Consider the following 18,772-nt stretch of genomic DNA (forward strand, 5'->3'; position numbering starts at 1 on the left):
GTCTCAGGGGAAATTTTAACTACCCACATATTTGCTGGAAAGCCTACTCAGTCAGCCTTTCACAGTCCAGGAGATTCCTCCAGTGCACTTGTAGTAACTTCTTGATGTAAATGGTGAATGAGACAGCTTTCAAAACCCACCTGGATGCATTCCTGTGTGACCTGATCTAGGTGGTCCTGCTCTGGCAGGGGCATTGGTCTAGATGATCTTCCGAGGTCCCTTCCAATCCCTAAGATCCTGTGATTTCTCTGTGCTGCCTAAGACCCCTGAAATATGAGCAATCTATTTGTAGACGTGCCTCTCAGAAAAAGCAAGAATTGGAACCTGTTCTGAGATTAATGCCCTTTAAAAAATAGGCCTACCAATATTTTGGAAAGAGGACCAGTCATCACCTTGGAGTCTAAGTCAGTGTATTTGAATTTCACTATTTAACTGACAAGACCATAGTGCAATAAAAAAAAAAAGTTACTTTCTCCTCTGCTGTGCTCATTTCAAGAACCTCTGTGAAAAGGTCTAGGTATTAGCAAACATGCTTGAATATAAAAGTACATGCTTGTTCACTGCCTTGATGCTAAATCAAAAACACATCCTAAACATGTCTGTCATTTACTGGAAAAATACAAAGATCACAAAGTCATGATTAGCAAACTAAACATGATTAAGAACAGAAAATACACTACTGAAATACAAGATATTCCCGGGAGTGGAAAGATAGAACATTTCTGGGAAAGAGCTGAAAGAGAAAACTTTGTTTCATAGCCAATAAACAAAGCATGAAACTAAACCAAAACAACAATAAAAAGAGTATCTTATTTAATTCATTAAAAAAATTACAATTCTGTATTAAAAAGGATTAAAGAGGAAACAAATATCAGTTAGTAGATTAGTGAGAAACCTTTAGCCATGTTCATTTCCTCGTTCCATTAACTGAAATGGTTCTGTCTGAAAGCATCAGTATGAACCTTAGATAGGGAGTCATAAACACAAAATAGGCCCCAAGCTCGAAATTAGAATGATGAAATACAATCCTAACTCTGTTATTGCTTATAATTATTAAAAAGCAGATGTGTGAGTGAGTGTATTAGGCTAGATGTCTTAACCAAGCTGTATTGGAGGTAAATTCCAGCTGCAATTTCAGTGGGATATGTTTTCCTTCTCTCTCTTCCTATGATTTTAGAGTAGTCTTTAATATTTGTAGTGTTTGTTTAATGCATCATGATCCAAGGTCAGATAAAAAATGGTCATGTAGTATGATGACCCCATGACATAAAAATGTTCTTTGGTGTTCTGCCTCTTGCCTAATACTAACAAACAATTAAAGGAAGTAGTTTCAGGTCACACAACATGTGATATGAACCATGGATTGGTCAGACTGAAAGAATGGCTTCATGTTTTTGTGATATATGAAGAGTGAATATACTAGCTCAGAATTGTGAGTGATCAACTGACATAACTGAGTGAATATTGAGGACAGAGAAGGGAGGAGGAAAAATAAGACTAGAAGATGTGAAAACGGGGAAAAGAATGATGGAAGAAGAAGAAGAGATACTGAAGGACTGAATTTAGAAGGATAGAGTGTCAATAGTAAATACAAATAGAAACAGAAGGGAAAATTATTTATAATACTAGGGAGAAGCCCAGAAAAGAAAGAATGAAAGTAAACTTAGAGGTATTTACACTGTTCATCTATGTCATTTATGGATTGAATTTATTTCTAAGAAACATTAGCTGCATGATTTTGTGTGATTTATGAAGCAGGTGCTGAGGGCATGACTTAGCATGCTGTGTTTTCCTCATAAATTCTGTTCACTACACTCAGATGGCGTGGGAACAGAGATATAGCCCTCCTGGTTCATATCGTGCAGCTCAGCCTTGCATTTCAACTGCAGCAGCTGCAAGTATAAATCTTTCCAACAGGCTGCAGTCTTGAACTGTAGATGTAGCAAAAACACATCATCATATTTTTGTAATTTATTTCTAAAGCTCTTAGCACATTCATTATCTTAAACAGATGAAGAGAGAGGATCTGTTCCATCTTGCTCCAAAATGTGCCTATCTCACTATTTAATAGGACAGTTGCTTTTGTCTGAAGTAAATAAAGATTTTCTTCCAAATGTGTTGGTTTTCTTTTTTTTTTCCCCTTCAAAATGAAAAAGAAACAGGCTAGAGAGAAAAATAAGCCAAAATAAAGCTTGAAATGTTACTTCTAGTTTGAAGAATTGCTTTGACACTGTCAAGGGATAACATATAAGTCAATGTTATTATGCTTTCTTAACACTGATGACAGTTTCATAGAAGATTGCTTAAAAAACATCAAGGGAGATCTCAGAATTTCATTAATACAAAAACTTTGAATGAGATTTTAATACTGCCTTTATGAGGAAAATTGATTTCCCATGGAGATTGTGCTCTTTGTAGTTTCATATAAAAACTTCTGGATTTTGAAATAATAACAGCAAGTTCCAGCTTTATAATTATTTTCACTTGGTCTTTTCATCGCGTACTTATCTTGACCATGCTGGATGCATCTTGGCTCAGTATCATACATCTGGTTCTCTCTTCATCAGCTTCAGGGTGTGAGTGTGTGTGGGAATACTTCAGGTTCCAGAGGTTATTTTGTGTTCAGCAGAAATAGAAAACAAACAAACAAATATGTAGCTCCCAAAATTAAGTACTTTTTCCCCTCCGTACATGGTCCTTAATGAATAAACTTTTTCAGTGTTCCTGTCTCTGGGGAAATTTGGGCCAAATTTGGGTTCGAGTACGACTTTCTAAAAGTCTGGATATTTGGACTGACCTTTTGGGTGTGCCTGTTTTAAACAGAAGTCTAATGCTGAAATACTGAAACATGGATTATTCTCTGGTTTTCCAGCATATATTGTTTTCTTTCTGTTTTTTGTATATATTTTGTTATTCTCTAGACATGACTGTTAAATAGCTGTAAATGATACTCAATGACCCTCTCTCCTGAAAGCAAAATGCTATTTTAGATTCTCAAAATGAACAGAGCATATCTCTTTGAGGCTGAAATTGTGATTTTTTTTTTTGTCCATGTGGATATTACTTTGTATTAGAGCCACCTAATTCAAGGACTGTAAACTAATTTTTAAAAAGGCCAGACACTTTTATATCTCGGGAAGTTACAATTCTGTAAAAATAAATTCAACAGAATGAGTCCTTGGATGAGGTCTCCCGATTTATAGCCTCTCCGTTAAGGAAATTCTTATTAATTATTAAATACAAAGTCTGGGTATCTTGCAAAGCAAATGAAGGATGAAATGTATAATTTTAAAAATGGATGCTGAAAAGTCAAAACCTTTTATTTTACTTAATAAAAGTGAAGGGAACTAATAAACACTGCACTCTGTCTAATTTGATTTTCAAAAGCATCTCCTTCAATATTCATTTTTCTAGTTAATTTCTTTTCTTGGGGTGAACCAATATTCAGTTAAATTAGTCGTGGAGATATATTATTTTCATGTTTTAGTACGGAATGCTTTAGTAATTGTATCTGGGTACTCATGTTTTTGATATGGAAGAACTATGTTTCGCAGTCTCACATGCAATTCATCCAAACAAAACTATTTCCAGCAAACCATCAGATGGACAAAAGGTTATACTCCAGATAATGCACCATGCACTATTATACTATTGGTTCACACTGTCTATTTTGAGAAACATATTGTGAAAAAATGTCTTTACTGGTGAAGAAACACATTCTCTGTAAAAGCAAATTGCCACGTAAGGAAGACGAGAAGAAGAAAAAGGAATAAAAATTATTGCAGAAATAAGCATATATGGAGTAATTAATGAGTTTCTCTGCATATGTATGAATACATACTGTATTTATTCTAGGACATACTTGACACTTTCAGAAATTGGTGATGTACTCATCTCCCATCTTGTAAATTGCATTTTTTTTATACTAAAAACATTATTGTTAACAAGCATGAGTGATTTTGCAGTTACTCTTCTCACTTCGTCAAATTCAGGAAGCAGCCTGTGCTGTCCATCAAATTTATGAAAGCTAAGTCCTTTCAGATGTTCTTAGAGTACTAATCATACTAAGAAAAATCAGGAAATGTCTGAAATCTGAAAAATCTGTGGATTTTTATTAATTTGGGGTTTGGGAGGGTTTCTTTTGTTTGTTTGTTTTTAAAATGTGAAGTGGAGTTTTGGGATACAGTGAAGATATTTTTATTGTAGGAGAAAAAAAATCTTTTCACTACCTTGCTAAATTGAAATGCATGGATTGTTTCACTAACCATGGACACTTATTGCCTGTTTAAACATTGATGGAATAATTTCATTGTGTATGTCACAGTTTTTTTTGAAGTTGAGCATGTGAAACAAATATAGATAGTGCTATTGTTACTTTTTTCTGTTCCACTGTTAAAAAAAAAAAAAAAGGAATCCTTTATGAACTAAACCTTGATTTCATGCAGTGGAAGAATTTCCCATGAGTTCTGCATGTATAAGGTTCCACTAGAAATCTCTAGACTAGAAAATTTAGTAATGGTATGTAGACAGCATTGGTGTCTGTAGAGATTCAGTCTTTCTGAAAACTCTTATTTTACATCTTGGATACTTTCTCTGTCCCTACTGCAAGCACAGCTCTGATGATCTTAAAATGTTATAAGGAGTATGTTGCCTTAAAGAGACAGCATTATCAACAAGATCATCATCAATTGCATGGTCAAAGCAGAGAGGTGAAATAGAAGGTAATGAAACACCATGTAGAATTGGTGTTCATTTCATCTATCAGGTATTGGAAAGGTAGATTTCTAGTCATAGCTATCTAAACTTGCTCTAAAATACATGGAGACAAGGATCTCTGTGAAAGAAAATTAGTCCAATGCTACAGACAGCGTTTGAAAGTAAAAAAATGTGTTGGCTTCTGCATGTATCAGTTTACTACCACCATAGAAGGGTATTTGATTACATAGGACTAAAGGAAATACTGAAAACCCCACAGCAGTACTGAACAGTGCAACACCAATGGTAGCCAATGGTGTCCTGGGATGTCTCTACTCTGCCCTGGTGAGACTACACCTGGAATACTGTGTCCAGTTTTGGGCTCCCCAGTTCAAGAAACACAGAGAACTGCTGGAGATAATCCAATGGAGAGCCACAAGGATGATTAGGGGACTTAAGCATCTCCCCTATGAAGAGAGACAGATCCCTGAGGCTGTTTAGTCTTGAGAAAAGACTGAGAGGGGATCTGATCAATGCATACAAATATCTGAGGAGTGGGTGTGAAGTGGAGGGGGGCAGGCTCTTTTTGGTGGTGCACAGTAGTAAGATGGGTACAAGCTTGAACATAGAAGATTTCACCTCAACATGAGGAGAAACTTCTTTACAATGAGGGTGACAGAGCACTGGAACAGGCTGCCCAAAGAGGTTGTAGAATCTCCTGCTCTGCAGACTTTCAAAACCCACCTGGGTGCATTCCTGTGCAGACTACTCTAAGAGACCATGCTTTGGCAGGGGGGTTGGACTCGATGATCTCTTGAGGTCCCTCCAACCTCTAATACACTGTGATACTGTGAACACCTAATGTTGTGCAGCACTTGACTGTAATGATGACAGTCAATGAAAGAGAACTGAAAATTTCAGTTAAAATAAAAAAAAAAGCATGAATGGTTTATACTGCCATGAAAGAAACCCATTCTGAAAGGGAAGAGTTCAGTCAGAAGAGCAAATATTTACAGAGAAAAATTTTTACAGTTAAAAGACAATGACTGCCCAAGAGGTATAAATATAAGCATTTGAAATTATGCATGTGTATAAATGTTTCATGAGTATATTTGACAATAACAGAGTATTTTATTGATTTAGGAAGATAATTAGGTGATGGAGTGACCTGTGATAAAATCAAAGAATATTGTATGACTCAGTTGTCTTATAGTCCTATGTGCATGAAAGTTGAAGGCTGCAACCTTTTTTAGTTAATATTAAAGAAGAGCCATCTCTGCTCCATTCTTTTACATTTATACAAATAAGGCAGCTTCTTAAGTACTAAATTGGGGGTTAGTGAACTTGATTTGATGAAGTTCAGTGAGTTCAGTTCCTTTCGATATCTGGAGGGTTCAAATTAGTTTTTTAATGTAGCAATTTATTTTGGAGTATGTCCAACTACTTAACCATAAACTGTCTCATAGGATCTCTAATCTGCTCCTGCTGCAGCATATGTATGGTCCATAATTAAAGCTTCAGTTAGGCAAAGAGCAGAAACACAGAGAAACAGATTTTTAGTTTAGAGTACTTGTGCTGGAGGAGAGCTGCCACCAAGGACAGTTTGCTGGTATTATCAAATGCTTGCCCAACATGGAAAACAGACAAAATTTAGAGCAGGGATTAGAACTGAGGAGGTCCACTTCCTAAAGGTAATTGCATAGGATTGATATTATTACACTTATATTTATTACTACTATGATCACTACTACTACTGTTATTACTACTACTACTGTAATCACTACCACTGTAATTACAATTACCAATGCTATGGGTTTTCTGAGATTGCCCTATTCACTAAAGATGCCAGTTTCTCTTAAGAGACTTTAAAATGAAGATGGATTTTGTCATTGTCCAAATCATACCTCTGTATTCCTAGATGAAAACTTGATACCCAGTTTTTTTGAACCATGTTCATTCCCTCATCACAGTCCTTAAGCATGATCCTCCTCTCATTCATGCTACTTCCCAGAATCTGATTAAATATTAATCTGAGGTTTAGAGAAGAAATGGGGTGTTACATCCTGCAATAAATGCATAGCAGAATTTGAGACTGATATATAATAATTTATTTGTGTCTTTTGTCTACACTTTATTCCTGTGAGGAAGCTATGCAAAAAATTCTCCTCCTGAAATACTGCTCCAAAGATGCTGTTAGGGAAGACATTCTTGTTTGAAATGTTAAGAACCTTTTGGTGTCCAAATACCAGAAATTTCTTCGCTTTTTATGCTCTCAGCAATTATAGTTATGATGAAGATGGAACTAGACACTAATTACTCACAGAAAAACTCAAATTAGAAAAGTTATAGCAGTTCTTATTAACCCCTGACCTACCAAAAAACCAAAACCAAACCAACCCAACTGTTATGCACTAAGTGCATCATATAAGCAGTAATTGTGAGGTTTTTGGCCAAATATTTCAAAATGTAACAGTTTCAATCTGTGGACCAAGTAAACAATATTAAAAATAACTGTAGAGCCATGACTCTCCTTCAAGAGTCTTGCTCTCTGGTGATACTAAACCACATACAAGTAGTGAATTGACCTGCAGCCATCTCACAGGGCCCTGCAGTCTGAACCCTCTGATACGAATATAGCATGCAGTCCTTGTACCACTGACCTATGACTGTGAATCCATGTGTAGCCTGGGGAGTGTGGAATTCAAACCAGTCTTGATAAAGATACCCACTACCCAGTCTGTTTTGGTTCAGACCTACTGTGATTTGGAGGACTGGGTTTCAAGAATTCAGGTTAGCTCTTGCCCAGGTGTGACAGACTAGAAAAGTCCTGCTCTGCTGTCTGCACTCTCTGTTCTCCAGGAGCTGATTAAAATGCAAAGGGAGCTCAGGTTTAGTCCAGTAAAACAACAAAACAAGACAAACAAAACAAACAAAAAACCCCAAACCAACCAACCAAAAAACCCAATTAAAACTATCAATGTTACAAAAATGTTTTCTAAAATGCATTCTAAACAACCTCCCGTTGGGTTGGGATTACACCCATTTCTATTTAGATAATTTCCTAACTCCTTGAAATGTTTCAGGACTTTAAGTTCTGTTCCAAAAGTCTGTCCTTCATAAGGGTTCATGTCTTTTTTTTTTTTTTTTTTTTTTTTTTTGGTGCTGTTCCTATATTGATGTTAATGGAGCCTGCAGGCAGGGATAGATGAGTTTGAACCTTTAATTTTTATTAAGGACAAAGTATGCTCATCTTTGCAAGGCTTAATAAAGTAGTGTGGAAGACCTTTCTCTGCACGTCTAAATCCTTCTTGGCATGTATGCTTTCTTGGAGGCATCCAGCAAGAGGATTTTTTTTCTTGGCTCTCTGCAAAGCAATGGAAATCCACTATCATTTCAAATTTGGGTATATTTTGGACTCCTACCTGCTTTCCAAGAATAAGATAGTTTTTTGTTATTAAATTTAAATGGAACAGGACCATATCCTTATCGGCGTCAGGCTGTAATATCTAAGAATCACATAAAAATAGAGCAAATGTTGATTTGAAGTATGCTTTATTTAATAGACCTTCATTTCCATCTTTATTTGTAAAGGAAAGAAAAAAAGACAACAAAAGACTGACCACCTATTGCTATGTAATACAATGCCATGGCCCTATGCCCATGTATCTTGCTTACTTGAGTTCTCTTTACTGTTCTGTTTTTGTCTACTCCAACTCCCAGTACAGTGATGTCATTATGTGACAGCATCACTGATGTTTCAGGTAAACTGTTCTGTGTTTTTGCCCTGTGGGGAACTTCATACACAGGAGAAACAGGCTTTTATGATGGCAGAATAATATACAGAGCTCTTAGACCTGTGGTGGTGAAGTTGATCTGGTAATGGTACTGGTTCATTATAAATATCCTGCTCAGGCACATAGTGTTTGGAATGAACTGAAAGCTCTTTCAGCAAGGACTCTTTGTTTGGAATTTGACTATTGAAGGGATAATAATCTTAAGACTGCAAGGTGGTACAGACCACAATGAAGACTGAGAAAGTGAATCAGTGATGGAGAAGGACTGTTACCCGGGATACAGAGAACTTTGTGACAATATCTGATACATTGGCTTTGTGTAATTCTTTTCACAAATGTTACAGTAGAAAAGAGAACTTTTTAAAAGAGTTGGCCAAGTAAAAATTATATGAAAGTATTCCAACATTATTATTCGTTTCTGTTTATGCTTGTAAGAATTCAGATGCTTTACAAACAGAAAAGCTACAGGCCCTGCCCCAAGGAGCTCACAATCTAAAGTAGTCAAGAAGAGTGACATGAATGAGAGGGGTTCCACAGATAAGTCAAGAAGCCAAGATGAAAATCAGCCATATCTTAGCAATCAAATGTGACTTGAATGCATTTTTGCAAAGATATATAAACTGTTTTCCAGTTACTGCTCATACTTTACATTTTGTTTCAAGTAATTCTCTCCCAGGTGCCATGGCACAGATAGATGCTTAGGAAAGGGGCTTAGAGTATAGGAACTCAGAAAGAATAGTATATGTGTAAAGAGCTGGAAAACTCACCCAAAAGCATAGAGGGGAGAGGTGTTTGTCCAGATTTTCAAAACACAATTCAGTACCAGGATAGTTTTGATCCAGGATGGTATGGCTTAGGTCAAGTCCTACGAAGTGGAAGTTACACATGATGGATTTTGTCTGGAATGTAAGTGTACCCTATGCATCTGGATGTTCCTTAATATAGGCTAATACAAATGATAAAATCTATCATGGCAGGCAGGGCTAGAGAAGTAAAGAATGAAATGGTCACACTGATGTAGTATATTCATATGTTTACAAGGAAAGAGAAGAACGGTGTAGAGAGTTTGAGGATGGTCACTCAGGTCAATTGCAAAATTCCATTTTTAATAATGTAGGACACCAGTCATTGATTAAAAAGAAACAAATTGTTTAATTTTAAAAATACTGGTTTTGACTAAGACAATAAGTCACTCATCAGTTATGAAAAATACTATTAGATTTTCTTTATACATTTATATGTCTAAGTATTTTTTATAAAACCTCTGACCAGGTTCCCCCAAACTCTGAAATTGTCAAAGAAACTCTCTTAAGGCTTGCCTTTAAAAACATCTCGACAAATGGTCACATTTTTCAAAGTACTCAGGGGATCATTGTTGTGTTCATTTATTCCTGAAGTATCTTTCTCTTAGCAAATACAAGAATATTGTGAAGGCAAAAGCTAATAAGCAGTTGAATATTAAAGTGCATAGGTTGTCCATGTTTGGAAAAATCAATGGTTGAAAAAGCAGTAACTGTTGTGATTATGGATTTCCAGGGAGTAATCCCACATCAATTTTAGCAAGTCACAGGTATTTCTTTTACTAGAAGAACATTTTTACAATCTTCTAATCCTGCAAATGCATTTCTAACAACAGTATCAGGACGATGATAATCCTCTTGCTGGGAGGGAGAAGCTGCAATTAAATAATCTTTCATAATTTACAGGTATCATCTTCCTTCAATAAATAAAAGAATATACTTTATTTTGTATAGCCTTTGAAACAAATCAAGTTTCTAACAATTTAAATAAATGATTCTAATAGCTTGACAAGAATTATGCTGACAGGAGCTTCTTATGATTATTATGGTGCCCAGAATCTTTTAAGAACTTACAAAGTTAAATAAAGGCTTACGAGTCTCTTAAGCTACTTTTTATTTGCATAGAAAAATAGTTATCATAGGAGTCAACTATCATATGAGAGAAATTGCATTTGTTGTAATTGAAAAAGATAGCTAAAAAGTTTCTGTGGGTTATTGCAACAGTACAAGAATACAAGATGCTTCCATTTATTAAAAAAATGTAAAACAAATCGTGAAAGCTAAAGCAGGCTACAAAACAGAAAGTCCCTGTATTATCTTTCTCTTGACTACTATGTTACAAGATCATGTGCCACAGTTGAGTACTATAAAGTGTAATTCTGCATTTGCTAATGCAATTCTTAAAACATTCCCCACCCACCCACCCCAAGCACTATGCAAAATACATGTATTTGTAAATGCTTCCTCCTGTAAGCATCACAACCTTGTTATCACATAATCTCCCTGATCAATTGTTTCCTGTTTGCCATCACAGTCAATGCTAATGTCCAACACCTTGTCCAACTGATCCTGCGGTGCAGCTGGTTCTGAGTTCTGTAACTCCATTTTCTCCATTTCTGAAGCACAAACACTTCCTTCTTCCTGTGAATCCAATGAGTCGTCGTTACTTTGTGAGTCAGCTAACATACATGTTTCATCAGGACTTTGGATGTTCAATTCACAGTTCATGGTCAGTTCTCCCTCTTCCAGTTCAGCAGTTTTCTCACATTGTTCTGCCTGTTGACGGGAAACTTCTTCAGAAACAGTGTATATTTTATTTGCATTCTGCTCCATAGACTTTGTTTTTGATCGTCTGTGAAATAACCCCAAATTTTTTATGTCTGTTACAAAATTCACACGCTTTTGTTTCTCCTTAGTGGACTCTGACATCATCATTGCTGAGCCATTGCTTACGTTGTGTGCTTCAGAGGCAATAGTGGCAGATCTTGGGTGTATCATCGTTGTTATGTCAAAAAGGCTGAAGGCCTTTTTCTTTCCTTTCTTGGTCCCTTCACTCTCACTATTTTCTTCATTTTCTGACAGAGAGGCAGAGTCTTTGTTCATATTTGCAGACTGCAAATTTGACAGCTTGCTTCCTTTTAACAAACCCAGGACTTCAAAACGAAAGCTGGAAATATCTTGTTTTAACTCCTAAAAAGTAGAAAGGAAGACAAAATGTCAGAACATGAAAACTAATTTGATTTTTCCTATTGTAATTAAAAAAAGAAAAAAATACAGGCTTATGCCAGGGATCAGTAATAAACTTCAACCTCTGTTTTATAGCTGGCATCTTCAAGATGCTTCACAGGCTGTTTAATGGATCTTCCAGGTGAGATAGAAAAGTGATCAGCAATTTTATTAGGAGAAACTTGAAAGCAAACATTCCTTAGCCCAGACTCCTCACTGACAGTAGTGGAGGAAGGATCATGAACGACTTGAAGACTTATAGTCAATGTGCTAGGCAGTATTATACCACCATAATAACAGCATTTTGATCAGTTCTTAACACCATCCTTTACTCACATATATACATGGACATGTGCACACACAAGGCATACACATGTGCATGCTTCCTTCAGAGTTCCTTCTGCTTCCTTCGTGCAGTTCCACTAAATGTTCAGCCACTAGCAGCTAATTCTGAGTTTATCACTGCAGGCTGTTTTAATGCCAGTGTAACCTTTGCTTCTTAAAGGCCTGTCTCAGGAGAAGACACCTTGCCTCTAAAGAGATAACCATAGAATCATTCGAGTTGGAAAAGACTTTACGATCATTGAGTCCAACTGTAAACCTTGCACTGCCAAGCCCACCAGTAAACTCTCTCAGCACCAGTCTACATCTTTTGAAAGTTCAAGAGGGATAGGAAACTACTGGAGAGAGTTCAGTAGAGAGGTATGAGGGTAATTAAGGGACTGGATCATTTCTCTAACAAGAAAAGGCTGTTGCTGTTTAGTCTGGGTAACAGAAGGCTGAGAGGGGATCTTGTCAAGGTCTGCAAATATCTGAAGGTGGCTGTCTGGAGGATGAAGCCAGTCTCTTTTCAGTGATACCCAGTTATAGGATGAGGGGCAATGAATGTAAACTCAATCATAGGAAACTCCATCACAACATAAGAAACTTTTATTTTTATTCTGGGTGTTATGGAGCCCTAGAACAGGATGCCCAGAGAGGTTGTGGAGTCTTCTTCTCTAGAGATCTTCAAAATCCACCTGAATGTGTTCCTGTTGACCTAATCAGTCCTGCCTTGCAGGCAGGTGGGACTTGATCTCTGGACATCCCTTCCAAGCCCTAGCATTCTATGATTCTATGAATGGTGACTCTGCTACTCCCCTGTCTCAATGCTTGATAAACCTTAGAGTGAAGAAATTTTTCCTAATATCCAATCTAAACTTCTTCTGGTACAGTTTGAGGTGATTTCCTATTGCCATATAAATTGTTACTTGGAGCAGAGATCACCCCCCACATTGCTACACCATCCTTCCAGGTAGTTATAGACAGCAATAAGACCTCCCTTGAGCATTGTTTTGCTAAGGCAAAATACCCCATTTCCTCAAGCATTCCTCATAAGACTTGTGCTCTAAACTACTCACCATCTTTGTTGCTCATCTTCTGATGTGCTCCATTATTTCAGTGTCCTTCTGGCTATGAGGGGCCCAAAACTGAACACGGTATTTGACACACAGCTTTGTCAGTGATGAGTAAAGGGGCATGATCATTTTCCTCATCCTGCTGGCCATACTATTTCTAATACAAGCCAGGATGCTGTTGGCTTTTTTGGCCACCTGGGCACAGTACTTGCTCATATTTAGCTGCATGTCAACTATTATCCACAAGTCTTTCTCTACTGATCAGCTGTCCAGCCACTCTTTTTCAAGCCTGTAGTGTTGTGTGGGATTATTTTGACCCAAGAGCAGGATCCAGAACTTGGCCTTGTGGAACCTCATACCACTGGTCTTGGCCCATTGATCCAGCCTGTCCAGATCCCTCGATAGAGCCTTCCTAACCTGAAGCACATCAACATTCCTGTCCAACTTGATGTGGCCTGTAAACTTACTAAGGGTGCACTCAATCCCCTTGTCCAGATCACTGATAAGGATATTAGAGGACTGGCCCAAATACTGAGCCCTGGGGAACACCACTTGTGACTGGCAACCAAGTGGATTTAACTCCATTCACCACCACACACTAAGCCTGGTCATCCAAACAGTTTTTCAGTCAGTGAAGAGTACACCAATCCAAGCCATGAAAAGCCAGTTTCTCAAGGGGAATGTTGTGGAAAATTGTTGTAAAGGCTTTACTAACACCTGGGTAAACAACATCCAGAACATTTCCCTCCTTCACTAAGCAGGTCACCTTGTCATAGAAGGAGATCAGGTTAGTCAAGCAGGACATGCCTTTCATAAAACCCATTCTGACTGGGGTAATTGCATGGTTGTCCTGTACATGCCATGTCATGGTACTCAAGATGATCTGAGCAAAGCAATGATTAAGCAATTAGCTCAGGCTCTGGCTGTACCTTCTGCACGTGTAAGTTGAGGTGCATAATATGATTTTGAATGTTTGGAGTTGGAGGTGCCAATAGTAACAAAAATGTTTGATGCTAGAAATAAACAGTGATGGGTGTAAGCATTGAGATACATATGTCTGTATTCCCTTCATCTGTCTGAGGTTTTAATATTTGTCTGCTTATTTAAGTTTTCTATCTTGTTAGCCATATAAAAGATGCTCTGTATACAAATAAATGCACAGCAGTATTCTATAACACAAGTTGTGTTTCCCTAAGGTGGTGAAACTATTTACATCTTGCTTTTGCCAGTATGTTGTTGCACACACTTAGCCACACTTTGGTGTCCTCTTACATGGGCACAATTCTAAGGAGCTGGCAAAAGTAATTGCTCCAGCTAAAGAGAGAAGGACACTTGGATTTAAATGTACAGTACTCTCTCCGTGTGGTCCATCAGGACACCAACATTACTCTAGGGAGGAAGTCATATTCTACCTGAAACAACTGAGGAGTGAGAGATAAGCATATAAATAATAATAATTACCTTAAAATTTTCTTCTGTCAGTCCTTCCTCAGTTTTAGCATCCCTTATCATTGCTGCAACATATCTCTTAACCAGATTTCTCATAACTTCCTGAAAGTATAAAATATTGTGTTATCTTTCTTGATATTAGTTACTAAACCACAGTCACTGCACCTGCTTGGACTTCTTTGTGCTTTAGGAATATGACAAAAATGTACAAACCTTCGATCTTGTTGAAAATTTGTTCTGCTTTTAATGGAAAGGGTGAGATTAATTATCTTGAGAAGGGCTGTATTAAGTTGATTAAAGGTATATGTCTTATGCTAGGAACATGCAATCTCATAATAAGCATTCGCTGATGCCTCGTGAAGACTGTAAGTCCGCCTCCTGTGATGTGAGGTTCAGAAACACTCTGAATCTGAAATGACATTCTAGGTTTAATGGGATGTGACAGATTTCCCTGTGTGTTTTAGACTCATGTAAACTTCCAGCACTCACAAATCCTCTGCCAACAAATTCCAAAGTATAGCTGGAATAAGATTCCATTTGGAGTTTTATTTATTTTTATCCCACTCTCTGATAGTTTCAACTGTTGCCTTCTATTTCTGAGCCCTAAAATTATTTAGTTTGGAAAAGGTGCCTGCAGGCTGTCCCATCCAGCTCTGGACCGTGTCCAGTCAAGTGCTGAATATCTCCAAGGGTGAAGATGCAGCAGCCTCCCTGAGCTACCTTCAGTGGGATGATGATTTCCCTTACAGAATTTCTCTTCCCATAATTTGTGTCCACTGATTATTTTTTTTCCCCCTATGCACCTCTGAGAAAAATGTGTCTTCTTCTTTTCTCTAACCACCCACTATGTTATTGAAGACAGCAATTAGATCCCCCTTCACATACTCCAGGTTGAAATCTGAGCTTCTTTTATGTCAGCCCTCCAAACATCTCGGTGGCCCTTTACTGGATTCATTCCAGTTTGTTAGCATCTCTCTTCTAGCGGGGGGCCCAAGACAGAATACACTGTTCCAGATAGATTCTTACAAAAATGTGGGCTGCAGAAGAACAATCACTTCCCTCAAAGTGTTGCCTACAGCCTTGCTAGAGCAGTGTAGTACATGTCTGGTATTCAGTTTGTGGATAGATAGAAGACAGCTGCTGTGCGTTCACCTTCCCTATGATTTTATAGATCCCTGTTGTACTTCCCACAGCTGTCTCTTCTCCAGATTAGAGAAATCCTAGTTTAACCAGTAATTTCCCAACAGGAATCCATAGGTACCAAGCCCAAAATTATACAGCTCACATCTTGTTTAACATGCAACCCTTTTAACACAACAAAAATTGAAAATAAATCTGAAAATTATTTATTAGGCTACAATATTCTCAGAAAATTAGAGGCTGAAGCCAGAAGGGTGGAGAAGAAGAATACCTTACAGGCTGTACTGGCAGAGGGGTTATTAAAGGGCAGGAAGTTGTTTATGGGGGACCAGTGTCAGAGAGATGGAGAGAAGATTCTGATGAAGCTTGTCTGTGAGCTGCACATATGATCCTGATGAATTCCATCAGGGAGGTGGGATTTTTTTAAAGTGATCCATGTTACAGTGGGCAAAATACTGGCTGATTTTTTTATATTATTGCTTTAGGAAATATCTTTTTGCAAGCCAAAGGTAAATAACGCTGCTTCTCAAACGCTCTTGTTTGAACACCAAAAATTTCATTTGCTAAGGAGCATATTTTTTCCCTATTTTTATTTTCTTCCCTGCTTTCTCATGAAGTTCTTCCTTTTTTTTCCCCCTTTATTGAAACGTTTTGTAGGATTTGAAAAATGATTACCCAAAAAATAAACAATGGCTTGTACCTGATATTGATGGTGTCTTCTCAGATTGTCAGCTGCACGCCTCTGAAAAAGAGAAAACATCAACAAAAAATTATTCTCTGTCTGATAATAAAAAAACTTAAAGCACAGCAAAACAGCATCTCTGTGCAAAACGTAATATCTACCAAGCTGAGAGATGTGGTTCAAAGTCTGTTGAAAAATGGCAGTGTTGAAGCAAAGCCTGTCATTAGCTTCACAGAAGGGGTAATGTTTTTATTGGGAAGGCAAAGTGGATTTTCTACATTTTCACCAATGTGCTGCTATTCCAGCACTGGCACAGCTGCAGTGGGGGCAGACAGGTTTCTGCTTGCAGAGCCTCGAAGCAACTGACCTGAGATGAAAGGAGAACACTGTGATCATGTCACTCACTTGCACAGACTTGAAGCATATTTTACTGAGTTGAGAGAAACTTGACATAAGCATAGTGTTAGCAAGACACTTGCCATGGTTCTTGCCATGGTTCCTAATGTCTCATTTAAGACAGAGATAACCAAAACTCACACTATAAAACCATATCAGAGAAAAAGTTTTCTACTCAGTTCCCTATTATAAACACTTAATTACAAAGAGAGTTATGGAAGAAAGAAACTTAACTTGCAGTACAAAGCCTAGTGTTGATAGGAGGGAGAGTAAGAGGGATAGTCCTCTGAAGAGGAATAGCAAACAGAAATGAGGTAGGACGAAAGTATGGTGCAGGTTTCAAGCAAGTTTTGTATTAGATTACACTGCTGTATCTAATGGGTGTCCAGAAGAAGATGGGGGGGGGGGGGGGGGGGGGGGGGGCAGGGAGTGGGGGGGAGAAAAAGGCCTGAATTAGTCCTTGAATAACTGTTGTCCTCAATAACATACTGAGTCACATCTCCCTATTCTCTACCTTAATCATCCCTGCCTGGTGAAAGACAAATTTGACTTGCATTCTTATATCTGCTGCTGGTAAGAAAAGAAGGTGCCTGAGCACTGATTGTATTTCTACCAAACAGAACACTTACAGCATCTTAAAATAGGATAAAAGGACATCCAAGGGACCTGTTAAAGTTGGCCTCAGTTGCATAATGAGGCAGGCACAGTAAGGTATTTTTTCACCATCATCTTTTACTTGAATTTGATCAGCAATTGATGATTACCATGTTCCCTGTATTCAGAACCATTTTACACTTCAGAGTTCATTTCTTGTTGAGTAATTCATTTGAGGGATGCAGTAGCTGTGTGGTTGGGCTTGCGTGGTGGGTTGAAATCCCACTCCCACATTAACTTGACCAGACTAGCTCAGTTCAGAAGGGAAACTATGATCTACAATGGAATGCAATGAATATATACAAAATATACAGTATTTACAACATTTACAGGTATTTACAATTAACAGAAACAGCACAAAAAAACCCTGGCCCCAAAAGAGATCAAGAAAAACTGGTTCCCCCTTCTCCTTCCTCCCTACCCCCCCTTGTACAAAGGAAGAGAGAAAAGAGGCAGAAATTTGTGTTAGCACTCAGCCCAAGACCAGCAAGGTTGTTATCTCCCAGCATAGAAGGCAAGAAGAGAACACCCAGCTAGACTGATGAACAGAACCAAAGATTGTTTTGAGAACCAATTCTAAGGGATTTATCCCTCCAATGGAATTGTTTAGAATAATCATTATTTTCCTATCTTACACCCAATAGTAATTTGTTTACATTCTTTTACTTTTTCTGCTTGAAATCTGTATGAAATTTTCAAGGCATAGCCCTAAAACCAGTAGAGCTTGGGGAAAAAAAAAAAAAAAAAGAAAATCATTATTTCCTAATTGTTCTGAACAGTCACTGTGGAGTAAATAAGCACCTTCAGTATTTTCCCAGGTCATTTTTCATGCAAAGATGGAAACTCATTGTGTTTAAGGGTGAAGGGACAAGCACGCCTGCCCACTGCTGAGGTCAGAGGGGGCAAGGCTGCTGTGGGAAAGCTGATACACTCATCCTCAGCTGCTTTTAAAAATTTTATTTTATTTTATTTTATTTTATTTTATTTTTTTATTTTTTCATTTTTCGCAGTTGACCACATGGTGGAGATGTTTCGTTCCTGCTGAGAGCGCTGAGGGAATCCATGGCTCTCAGAACAGGATCTGACTCACAAGTAAAGGTAAAAACACTTGAAGGTGTAATTGAAACACACTTTGGCTAAAGCTAATAGCTCCTATAAATAAAACACATGCTGATTCATGTCTTGCAGGATATTTTCTGCAATTATTTGTCTGCTGGGCTTATGTTTACAGTAAAATGTTATATAAATGAACAATTCTCATTATTGATAGAGGCTGGGGGATGAGGTGATAGAATGCAGCCCTGCAGAGGACTTGGGAGTTCCAGTGGGTGAGAAGCTGGACATGAGCCAACAGTGTGTGTTTGCAGCCCAGAAGGCAAATCACATCCTGGGCTGCATCAAAACAAGTGTGTCCAGCAGATCCAGAGAGGTGGTTCTGCCACTTTGCTCTGTTAAGGCTTCACCTTGAGTACTGCATCCAACTCCTGTGCCCTCAGCATAAGAAGGACATGGACTTGATGGTGCAGGTCCAGACAAGGG

The 18,772-nt window shown here is 37.9% G+C and overlaps 1 protein-coding gene across 1 annotated transcript in view; it reads right to left on the reverse strand.

Annotated features, from left to right (window-relative positions):
- Positions 1-10,765: 10,765 nt before the first annotated feature.
- TRPC4 (transient receptor potential cation channel subfamily C member 4) overlaps positions 10,766-18,772 on the reverse strand; it is a 97,207-nt gene continuing 89,200 nt past the window's right edge. The window contains exons 8-10 of the mRNA XM_054390991.1: positions 16,202-16,243; positions 14,374-14,463; positions 10,766-11,479 (exon numbers count right to left, since the gene is read on the reverse strand). Of these exons, the coding sequence (XP_054246966.1) occupies positions 10,766-11,479; positions 14,374-14,463; positions 16,202-16,243 (846 nt within the window). The remainder of the gene's footprint in view (positions 11,480-14,373; positions 14,464-16,201; positions 16,244-18,772) is intronic.

This window comes from Indicator indicator, chromosome 1, assembly GCF_027791375.1.
Source record: "Indicator indicator isolate 239-I01 chromosome 1, UM_Iind_1.1, whole genome shotgun sequence".
NCBI lineage: Eukaryota > Metazoa > Chordata > Aves > Piciformes > Indicatoridae > Indicator > Indicator indicator.